Source organism: Chlorocebus sabaeus, chromosome 29 (assembly GCF_047675955.1).
Source record: "Chlorocebus sabaeus isolate Y175 chromosome 29, mChlSab1.0.hap1, whole genome shotgun sequence".
Classification (NCBI taxonomy): domain Eukaryota; kingdom Metazoa; phylum Chordata; class Mammalia; order Primates; family Cercopithecidae; genus Chlorocebus; species Chlorocebus sabaeus.
The window spans coordinates 6885824-6898093 of NC_132932.1; the positions used below are offsets into that span (position 1 = coordinate 6885824).

Consider the following 12270-nt stretch of genomic DNA (forward strand, 5'->3'; position numbering starts at 1 on the left):
AGTACCAAGTTTGTTACATTATTTAGGGTTTGCTTGACTCCCTGGCTAGATCAGAAGGTCCATGAGGGCAGGTACTGCGTTGCTTAGCGCATCACTGTATAGCCATTATCTCGTACAGTGACCAGAGTAGTTGCTCAATAAATGTTCACTGAAGGAACAACTGGACCAAAATTCTTGTTCTGAATCAAGAAGGGCACTTTCTAGGCTTCAAATACATGTATGTCCTTTTACTGGATTTCCCCCAGGCCCTTGTGCTACTACCCTTTCCCCCTCCTTTCCTTTAGGCTGAGGCACGAAGCAACACTACTTTGAACTGGAACTAGGAAGTCCCTTTCCACATATCCAACAGATAAAAGAGGCAGAAGAAAGGAGACTCTTAATGCTGTTGTCAAAGCTTCAGCAGTTATAATCTATTAAAATTCTGAACACATTTTGCCATAGAAATATGTAAGTATAATTTAGGGGGTGCAAAATAGTCAATGAGTCAATAGACTCTTCAATAAGTTTGCTTACCAAGGTAGTGGCCAGAGCCGTTTCTATGAAGAAAGCATTCTGAGTTCAGAGTTAAACCAACAGGCTAAAAAGGCCTTTAGATTATAGGCCATTTGTAAGTAGGACTGCTTATTCCCTCAATTCTACTATTAGAAAACTGGTTGTTTGATACCTATATTGTTAATAATTTTATTTCTCTATTACTACTAACAAAAGTTTAATAATAAAAAAAGTCGACTTCTACCTAATTTGTGTATTTTCCCCTAGTGTTTTGTTTTATTAAAAAGATTTGGAGTTCTCATCAAATTTACTACCACTGCTACCAGACACCAAGTCAAAAGATTTAAAAATATCTCTCTACTTAGCACAAACAGAACTTTCTAGTAGTCAATAACATCTGTATCTAAACAACAAAGTATAAGGTACTTTTTCTTTTTTTTTTTTTTTGGAGACGGAGTCTCGCTGTGTTGCCCAGGCTGGAGTGCAGTAGCCAGATCTCAGCTCACTGCAAGCTCCGCCTCCCGGGTTTACACCATTCTCCTGCCTCAGCCTCCCGAGTAGCTGGGACTACAGGCGCCTGCCACCTCGCCCGGCTAGTTTTTTGTATTTTTTTAGTAGAGACGGGGTTTCACCGCATTAGCCAGGCTGGTCTCGATCTCCTGACCTCCTGATCTGCCAGTCTCAGCCTCCCAAAGTGCTGGGATTACAGGCTTGAGCCACCGTGCCCGGCCCACTTCTTCTTAAATAAGAGCTACTCCTTAATTGTGGCAGAGATGCAGATTGCATTTCAGTTTGGTCGCTGAAGGTTCTGGTGTGGGAAAAAGTGCCTTCAGCTTTGGAGCTTGCTTGCATCATTCTATGTACCATGGTGACTACAGGCATTTTATTCACCACCTGGAAGAATTAGGCTATATTAATGATCCTTTAAGAACTCATTAGGATTAATGACTACATAGTATCTGACATAGCTGTGACATAAGCAGCTGTAGAAAAATCACTGAGCTAAAAACACCAATTCTATTATCTTTGCTTCACAGAAAGTTCCAGAATACGTCTCTCAGCTTGGAGTTCATCAGCCTATACAGGCACTGAACTCATCTTGGGCTTTCCCAAGATAATAACTGCATAAGTTTTCCTAAAAGAACTGCTCCTAGGACTGCCCCTGGAGCTATGCTATGCCAACGGCGGGGAACGACTGTCTTCTATGTATATATTTATTGTCATCCCTTTTCTTGCCAGAACTACACATAGCCTGTGCCAAGTCATGTAGGATGATGGGGACTAGAAGGGGAGAGTCAAACATGCTGATTAGGTTGCCTCCGGGGTATTCACTTGGCTGCTGAAGTGGGGAAAGGAAGGTCAGTCACAAGTGGGTCCTGGTGGTTGAGTGGCCCCATCTTAATCCTTGGCCACTCAGGGAAACACTTTAGGGTGGTTCTGTGCCAGCACTGTAGAAGAAGAAGATGAAACCATCTTTCTAAAAGCCTGACTAAAAAGAAAAGATTATTGCTGCTCTGAAAATAAAAGCCCATTAACTGAAATATCTGTTTTGGTTGCTAGAATCATGATTTATTTTGAGGGACTATCTCAAATGTTGAGTTCTAAATATTTCCAACTGGTAAAATCCTAGATACTAGGACTGTCACTGCAGTAAAATTGTCATTGCAATGGACTTCGGAGAAAGAAAAACTTCTAAATTAATGCTGATTCCTCTACTTTCTGTGACTAGCACCACTGAGTTTATAATGGCACGTGTGGCAATGTATGTACATCAAACCATCACGTGTACAATTTAAATAATTACAATTTTATTTGCCAACTCTACTTCAATAAAGCTGGGGTATGTGGGGGGGAAATAAAGGTGTTTCTTTCCATAATAAAAAAAGGTATACATGGATTCATTTTTCTTTCAATTAGAAAATAACTTACTGATTGAACCCAGCAGGCAATATTCCAAACTGCCTGCCCAATACCCTTAGTTTCTAAGGATACTTGGTTTAGCATATCAAGGGCAAAGACAAAATTGAACAGAAGTACCAAAAGTAGTTAATCTATTTTTTAGTTCAAAATGTGAAATTGGCCTTACCCACTGCACCCGATGACTTTATTGTACAGATAAGATGGCAAGCCTTTCAGGTGAATGTTGTTATCCACGTATACATATTGTAGTTCTCGAGATCGACCTAAATCTGGATTAGAAAGAAAAGTGCTGTAATTCCTACATACAGGCACCATTATAATGTGAAATATAAAATGTAATACATAATATTAGAAATACTCAAAAATTTCTATTCTGGAAGAAAACCATAAAAAGTGTTATATAAAGTAAGCTATAGCTCAGCCTAAACAAGCCTAGTTCTGCCCCTTGATACAGATTCTTTGCTTGGCCAAACTTTAGTCAGGTTCCTAAACCTTATTCTAGGTCCATATGTGGACCTTGTAAAATCCAGTTTTAGCAAAGAACTCTGCTAAGTCAGTTTAGCAAGAACCCCTCACTTGGGATATCTGATTGGGTTCCTCCTTTCTCCCCCATCTCCTAGGTCTAATCACCCTGGCCTGTCTTTAGCAAGAATTCTACTTGGTCAGTCATCCCTTTTCTTGGCAGAACTACATATTGTCTCCTTATTCCTGATGTTTCCTCTGAGCAATTTCCATCCACTGATCACCTTGCTCCTTGGCTGTAAATTCCTACTTGCCCATGTTATATTCAGAGCTGGCCCAATCTCTTTCCCCAACTACAAGACCCAGTTGCAGCGGTTGCTGTACCTAGGCTGATGGTCTCAAATAAAGTCTTCCGTACTATGCTTTAACAAGTGCCACTGAATCACTTTTTCTTTAACACCTTATACAGAGATTTCCTGTGTCTCACCTCCCATGGGCAAAGGTGGATGGAGGAGAGGATTAGGGATCAGGCATTGGCTAGGCAGGAGTCTTAGGATCCAGGCAGATGTAGGAATAGAGAGAACTTCCCCGTGAGGAAGAAGTGAAGCAGAACCCAAACCCCAGTCCCGTGAGGTGGGACAGTGGCATAGACAAGACTTAAAGGCCAGAGAGCAGGGGCTGGAACGGGTATGAACCTGGAAAAGGAGGAAGGTGAGAAAGGGGGCCCCAAAAGAAGGGTCTACAACAGTAACAAGAATGTCAGAAAGAGGCAGAACTCAAGTATTTCCCAGAGGTAGCAGGGCAGTGAGAAGGCAAAGAGTGGAAGAGGATCCAGTGAGGAAATAAGGCTGAAAGTACGGATGGAGATTCCCAGCAAGAACAGGTGGTAGAGACACTTCTCAGATATCTAGGCCATCCCTTCCCATGTGCCTAGGAATGTGCAACCAGCTCTCCTCTCCACTCCTAAGCACTCACTGACTAGGGCTATTTGTCTTCATTGTCACAGAGGTACACAACAGAGTCCTGAGTAGTCTTGCTAACCATCTGCTCTTAAGAAAGAACATAATATGGCGGGGGTGAGAGGTGGTGGTGCTTATGCCTGTAATCCCAGCACCCTGGGAGGCCAAGGCAGGTGGATTGCTAGAGCCCAGGAGTTCAAGAGCAGTCTGGGCCACATGGTGAAACCCTATCTCTACCAAAAAATACAAAAAAATTAGCCAGGTATGGTGGCATGTGTCTCTAGTTTCAGCTGCTCGGGAAAGGTGAGAGGATTGTTTGAGCCTGGGAGGTTGAGGCTGCAATGAGCCAAGATCATTCCACTGCATCCAGCTTGTGCAACGCAGCCAGACCCTGACTAAAAATTTTTTAAAAAGAGAGAGAAAAAAGAAAGAACATAGTCTTTGAAAGGTTTTCTAGGGTTCTGCTTACGAAAACAGAAGATAGGCTGAAGGACAGCTCTTCCTCCTAATCTTTCTTTAGTTTAGGAAAGTCAAAGGCCCAGATAGCTACATTAGGAGGCTTTTAGATTCATTTATATTGCAAAAGAAAACCCATTTAACCATTAAGGACCTTTAGGCCTATGCTAGGCCTTGGAAATACAGCTATGAATACAGTATTAACCTATGTGGAAACAGGAAAAATGGTAACTGTAATATAATACGATCACTTCTTCAACCAGAAGAAGCTGGTTGAAGGTCTTATGGTTCACAAATGGGTTCTGGATAATTTGTCCCAGAAAGCAGGAGGAGCGTAATATAAAGTTAAGGTAAGAAAGAGTTCCTGTGGGAGAGGGTAGGGTGGGTTAACATTACTTCCTGCTGGTCCTATTACAATCATCCTGCCCAGTTACAAAAATGAACCACAATTTCCCTCAAAAGGGTTACAACAATTTACACCCCTACCAGCCACGTATGAGAGCACCTGCTTCCTCATAGGAAGCAAAACGTCATGTTTTAAAATTTTTGCCATCCTTATAGGTAAGAAAGGGTATCTTGACATTGTTTTAACTTGCATTTTTCTACTTATGAGTTTGAACATTTCAAAACTATGTCTGAGGGGCATTTATATATGTTTTGTAAATTGCCTGTTCAAATATTTTTCTCATTTTTTGATCAGGTTTTTGGTGGTATTTCACCCCTTGTTTTTATGAGTCCTTTATGTATCAGGGACATGAGTTCCACATCTGTGGTTTATGTTATAAATACTTTCTCTCAGTTTGTCAGCTGTCATTTAACTTAGATGATGATGTATTTTTGTCATGCAAAATTCTGAAAAGTCTTCCAATTTATCTTTTTTAAAAATTGCCTCCAGATTGAGTCGTAGTTAGAAAACCTCTTCCCTGTGACATCCAAGTTTAAGCAGAATTCACCCATATTTTCTTCTAGTGTTCATATGGTTTCATTTTTCTCTTCCTTTTTTTTTTTTAAACAAATTGAGTTCTAATTCATTTGGAGTCTATTCTTATACATGGCATAAAAGTACAGCTAATAATTCCTTTTTTCAAATGGTGATTCAGCTGTCTCAGTGTCATTTATGAACTTTTTAGTCCATTTTTACTCCAGTACACCAAAAAGAAAAAAAGATCTCTAAGACTAGAAGATAAAAACAATTATAAAGTGTACATATTCCAGAAGAGAAAAACTGTGGTGCTAATTGAGCTGCAAATATGTAAAAAATAAGAGACGAAACCCCAAAGATTTCACAAAAAAACTAGCAGAACTTATAAATGAATTCACTATAGCTACAGGATACATTTCAACATATAAAACTCATTGAATTTCTACATACAAATAACAACCGACCAGAGAAAGAAATCAAGAAAACAATCCCATTTTTGATAGTATTTTTAAAAAGTACCTAGAAATGAATGTAACTAAGCAGGTGAAAATGTAACTAAGGAGGTGAAAAGATGCACTGAAAACTATAAAAAACTGATGGGAGAAAATTAATAATACACAAATAAATAGAGAGATATCCAGTGTTCGTGGATGGGAAGAATTAATATTGTTAAAATATCCAAACTACCCAAAGCAATATACAGATTTAATATAATGTCTATCAAAATTCCAATGGCATTCTTCACAGAAATAGGAAAAAAATCCTAAAATTCATATGGAGCAAAAAATAACAATAACAACAACAACAATAAAAAAACCCAAATAGCCAAAGCAATACTGAGACAGAAAAATAAAACTGGAGGCATCTCACTTCCTGATTTAAAATTACTTTACAAAGCTATGGTAACAAAAACACTATGATGCTGGCACAAAAACAGAAACCTGGACCAATGGAACAGAACACAGAGTCCAGAAATAAATCCAAACATATATGGGTACCAAGAGGACAAAACAGGGAACAGAAAGTGTCTTCAATAGATGGTGCTGGGAACGCTGGATTTCCACATGCAAAAGAATAAAATTGGACCCTTATCTTACACAATACACAAAAATCAACACAAAACTGATTAAGAAACCTAAATATAGAACCTGAAACCATAAAGCTCCTAGAATAAAACATAGGAGGAAAGCTCCTTGACACTGGCCTTGGCAATGAGTTTTTCAATATCACACCAAAAGCTCAGGCTACAAAAACAAAAATAAAGGAGACTACATCAAATTAAAAAGCTTCTGCACAGCAAAGAAAACAATTAACAAAATGAAAAGGCAACCTACTCACTGGGAAAAAAAAAATAAGTGCAAACCACATAACTGATAAGAGGTTAATATCCAAAATTTATAAAGAACTCTTATAACTCAATAGCAGAAAAACAACTCGATTAAATAATGGGCAAAGCATCTAAACAGACATTTTTCCAAAGAACATATACAAAAGGCCAACAGGTATATGAAAAGGTGCTTAACATCACTAGTAAAGGAAGTGCAAATTAAAACCACTATGAGATTACCACCTCACACCTATAAGGATGGCTATTATAAAAAAGATAAGAGATAACAAATGTTGGTGAGGGTGTGGAGAAAAGGGAACCCTAGTACGTGTTAGTCGGACTGTAGATTGGTGCAGCCATTATGGAAAACAGTATGGAGGTTCCTAAAGAAATGAAAAATAGAACTACCACATGACTCAGCAATCCCTCTTCTGGGTATATATCCAAAGGAGATACAATCATCGCCTCATAAAGACATCTGCACTCCCATATTCACTGCAGCATTATTCACCACAGCCCAAGATATGGAAACACTGTAAATGCCCATTGATGAATGACCAGATAAAGAAATGTGGTATGTATACATAATGGAATATTTTTCAGCCTTAAAAAAGAGATTTATGCCACAACCTGGATGAATCTGGAAGACATTATACTAAGTGAAATAAGCCAGACACACAAAGAAAAATGTTGTACAATCTCACTTATATACAGAATATTTTTTAAAAAAGAGCTCCACGCCTGTAATCCCAGCACTTTGGGAGGCCAAGTCGGGCACATCACAAGGTCAGGAGGTGGAGACCATCCTGGCTAACATGGTGAAACCGTCTCTACTAAAAATACAAAAAAATTAGCCATGATGGCGGGTGCCTGTAGTCCCAGCTACTCGGGAGGCTGAGGCAAGAAAAGGGCATGAACCCAGGAGGCAGAGCTTGCAGTGAGTCGAAATCGTACCACTACACTCCAGCCTGAGCGACAGAGTGAGACTCCATCGCAAAATAAATAAATAAAATGAAATGAAATAAAATAAAATAAAAAAGAGCTCAAGTACACAAGAAGACTGAAACAGGGGTTATCATGTGGGAAGAAGGTAAGGATGGAAAATAGCAGACATGTAGGATGAACAAGTTCAGAGATCCTAATGTACAACATGAAGACTAAGGTTAATAAACTTGTACTGTATAACAGAATTTTGTTAAATATATTTTTAGCTGCTCTTGTCATGAAAAACTATGTGAGATGATAGGTATGTTCATTTGTTTGTCTACAGTAACCACTTTACTATTTATTTGTATCCCATAATATCATGTTATAAACCTGAAATAGACATAAGAAAATTTACTTAAAAAAAATGCACACACACACACACACACACACACACACACACACAACCTTCTTCAATGGAAAATAACACCGAACAGAGGTCATACAATTTGGAAAGGAAAAATGTGTACCACGTATACAGGTTTTAATGTATTTTTTAAATGGGTAATGGTTGCAATGAAAATATTTTTGATAAGTATGCTTCCATTAAAGCTAGAGAAGTAAATTTACAATGAATTCTGGCTTTAGTATAAACAAAATATTTAAACTTAGAATAAAGTCAAGTTTTAATACACCTACTTTCTGTTTTTGATATTTTTTCAAGTACTTTAATGCCCTAAAAAATTAATGTTCCAGAAAAAAATCATAGGAGTGCACATTCTTCCTTTTGCCTTGGGCTTCAAATGTCTCAACATGGCATTGCCAGATCCTGTCTTGATTCAGATTTTTGCTATTTTGTTTACCATGGATTTCTTTGCATTAATTTTATTTCTTAAAATATTGTATTAAAATGTAATTTATCTTAAAACAAAAGGAAACAAGAGTCATTTAAGGCCAGAAGTTTAAGATCAGCTTGGGAAAGAGCAAGATTCTGTCTCTACAAAATAATTAGCTGGGAGTGGTGGCACATGCCTATAGTTCCAGCTACTCAGGAAGCTGAGGCAGAAGGATCACTTGAGCCCAGGAGTTCAAGGCTGTACTGAGCCACAGTTGCACCACTGCACTCTAGCTTGGGTGACAGAGCAAGACCCTGTCTCAAAAAACATGAATGAATGAATGAATGAATGGATGGATGGATGGATGAATGAATGAATGAACGAACGACTATTAGCTGGGCATTGTGGCCCACGTCTATAGTCCCACCTACTCAGGAAGCTGAGGCAGGAGGATCACTTGAGCCCAGTAGTTCAAGGCTGCAGTGAGCCATGACTGCGCCACTGCACTCCAGCCTGGGCAACAGAGTGAGACCCTGCTAAAAAAAATAAAAAATAAAAAGAGAGGCGCTAACTCAGATATAAGTCACTGAAGAGAATAATTTGCTCACCGTGGGGATAAGAGGACTCATGTGTCTGACTATTCACTTACAAGGCATGTGAGCAGAGCTTCTGTTTGCTCATATGTTAAATGGGGTAACAGTACCTGGTCCCTCAATATTACCAGTTGCAAGGTCACTGAATGTTTAAAACAATTGTGATATTTAAATCAGCATACAATATGTTTTTTAAGCACCAGACTAGAGAATTACCAAAATATTGCATACTGTTAACTTAAGTAAACATTCATGGACATATCTATTGGTGTAAAAGGCAACACATTTATAAAATATAGATGGGAAAACTATATATACCAGAATCCACTCGCATAAAAAAGGCCTCAACATGGCACTAAAAATGCCTATTTTATTTCTTCACTACTTCTCTGGTATACATAAAGAACTCTTACAACTCAGTAGCAGAAAAACAACTCAATTAAAATATGGGCAAAGCATCTAAACAGACATTTTTCCAAAGAACATATACGAAAGGCCAACAGGTATATGAAAAGGTGCTCAACAAATCCTACAGTCACAAATAGAAGACTTTAAAAGCACATAGAACGCCTTGGGATTTTTTTTTTTTTTTCCAAAATGAAACTGCGTTGATAAAATGCAAATGATCTCTGGTCTCAGATTTGTCTTTCAGAGCCCCTTGAAAGACAAATCTAAGTGGGGCTCACAGAAAGCAGGAAATATTCTTTACTTGGGTATATGCAATGGTAAGGGGCAGAGCATACTAGTTAAAAGAACAGGAGCACAGACTTGGAGTCAGACAACCTGGGTTTGAATCCTTGTTCTAATTACTAAATGTGTGGCTTAGTTTTCTCATCTGTATAATGGGGAAAATAAAGCTGTCCTCAGGTTTAGTGAGAATTGCTAACAAGGTTTAAAAATTATCAAATAGAATTCTTGGCACACAACCTTCTCCAATATATGGCAGTTACTGTTCTCTTTATTAGTAAGTGACATATTTGGAAGTACGTGCCTACAGTAGAAGAAAGCCAATTAAAAGAGAATTCTCTTTGGCATGCAGCAAATGGTAGTAACACTTTTCTATACTTTAATTGCACAGAAAAGAGTTGGAGGCAACAGCCTCTAGAGACAATGATTTATCCCCTCAAACCAAGGACACAAAATGAGACATGACAGAGGAAGCACCTCTTTTCTCTATACTGCAAAAGAGCTTGTGCAAATTAAATGAGGTGACATGCAAAGATCACACAATAAAGTTAAATAAAAGCTGGCACTTGCTACCTCTTACTAGTTTAGTCTTCTTTCCCTATGTTAGTTTTATAGGAAAAAACGAGTTGATAATTTAAAAATGCTATTAGGTTCAGATCTTGTCTTCGCTTTTCAATATTCCAGATAATTCAGTTTGTACCTCCTGGCTACTTTGAGGAAGGTAATTTTTTAATATATGCCCACCATGAAACAGACTATTTTATGTTAAAGCTGAAAGAAAATCAGTATCTGCTATGTTCAGATTATACATTAGCCAGCATAATGCCACATGGACATGAGTATGTAATACAGACACTTAAATTTTCCAAATACACAATCTGATAAAGAGTAGGGAATGGCAGTACTGAAATTAGATAATGCAGTGGGTGCTGGAGTCAGAATTGAGTCTGAATCCTGCTTCCCCACTTGCTAGCTGCTTCCTGACATGAAGGGAAATGAAATGTTCTGAGCCTGCTTCCTCCACTGCAACAAGGGGATAAGAGTACCTTTCTCACAGACCTGTTACGAAGATTAAACAACACATATAGTGCCCAGCTTTATTCCTGGCAAAATAATTGGTACTCGATACATCTTAGTCTTTTACCTCCTACTTCTGAATACAAAGAGATCACAAAACAGTGTGGGATGATGAAGAGAACCAGGCAGCTCTGCAGTTTTAGTTGGCACAGCACAGCCTGGTGGGGAGGCCAGGACACCACAGCGCCAGGCAAGGTCACAGGCTGTAAAGGTGGTGCTGAGACAGCCTCTTGAGAGCATGATCCTGGCCAGAAGGCAGTTGGCTGGCAAAAACCCCAAGCACAATGGAATGGCATTCATAATCACTACGAGGCTGAAATACCAACATGTACTTCATGAAAAGGCTTTGAGATATTTCTTACATTCTTAAGACAAAAAAAACCTTCACTCAATAATTAACTTTGGAAGAGATCACTCATCTACTAATCACTGGGGTGGTTTTCTTCCTTTTATTAATATTAATGCACCAATACCTTACAATAGATATATCATGCAATAATATTTTTTAAAGTTCTTGAGCTAAAAAGGCTCAGTATGTAAAATTTATAAAGCAAGGAAGCTGTCCATCTGCATAGATGCTACAGCCATAAAGAACTTTTTCATGTGGCTTTTTAAAGTACTGTACTGTGTCCAGAATATTTCCTTTTTTTCTTCCAAACTCACAGATCAGAGTTTCTGACTTAGAAAATAGCAAAATCTAGGAGTCCTGCACAAACTCCAATTCTGTTTGTTTGTTTGTTTGTTTGTTTTCAACCTCAAGACTCTGGCATATGCAGTCCACATGGCTGAAAATGGAACAAAAAGCTCCTGTGTATTCAGACTACTGCCCTTTTAACCATACTGTAAAAGCGAGCATGGAATGACAGCACAGGAGAGGACAGAACAGGGTCTGTGTTTACTCCATGCTGACCAGTATGAAACTCATTTATTTTATCAAAAGGTGAATGTATATTCTCATCAACAAAATGATGGGTCAAAAGAAACAACAACATCAAAGCAATCAACCAAAATAAATTGTTTGGAATGCTCTATCAATGTTAAACCAATTATCACAGTTCAATAAATCAGAGATACTATTAGTCATAATTACAATGCTTTAAATACTATAAAATGTGGGCTTCTTAGTAATAAATTCAGAATAATTTACAGTGTATTCCAAAATAACTCTTAAAATGAATTTAAATTACCTACATGATGCTTTTTACAAAGACAACCCTTCAGCCACTTTCTCAGAGTAATAAATTTTTAAGTGCTAGCTTCTTTAAATACACACAAACACACAGACTCCATTAACTCTCTTACAAAGTCACTGTCTTTCTAGTCTATTCAGCTTTTACAAAATAAGACCTCACAGTGAATTATAATTTAATAAGATAACTTTATACATGGTAGATCATCAACTGTTAAATTAAAATAAATAGATTTTAATGAATTTGAATGACTGCAGGCTTCCTTTGCTGTTGGTTTAAATATTCATGCTGCAGCGTCTCTATTTCTGTTGCACAGTTCAGGTAACAAAGAGATGACAAGCAGTGGGCTGGGCACTGTGCTCAATGCTTGGGGTCCAAACATGAAGACACACACTTCCTACACTTCCTTACAGTCTAGTTACAGA

At 38.1% G+C, this 12270-nt stretch overlaps 1 protein-coding gene across 2 annotated transcripts in view; it reads right to left on the minus strand.

Moving 5' to 3' along the window:
* LRRC28 (leucine rich repeat containing 28) overlaps positions 1-12270 on the minus strand; it is a 126467-nt gene that overhangs the window by 26517 nt on the left and 87680 nt on the right. For both annotated transcript variants that reach the window (XM_007990544.3, XM_037987642.2), the window contains one exon: positions 2579-2681. In XM_007990544.3, coding sequence (XP_007988735.1) covers positions 2579-2681 — 103 coding nt within the window. The remainder of the gene's footprint in view (positions 1-2578; positions 2682-12270) is intronic.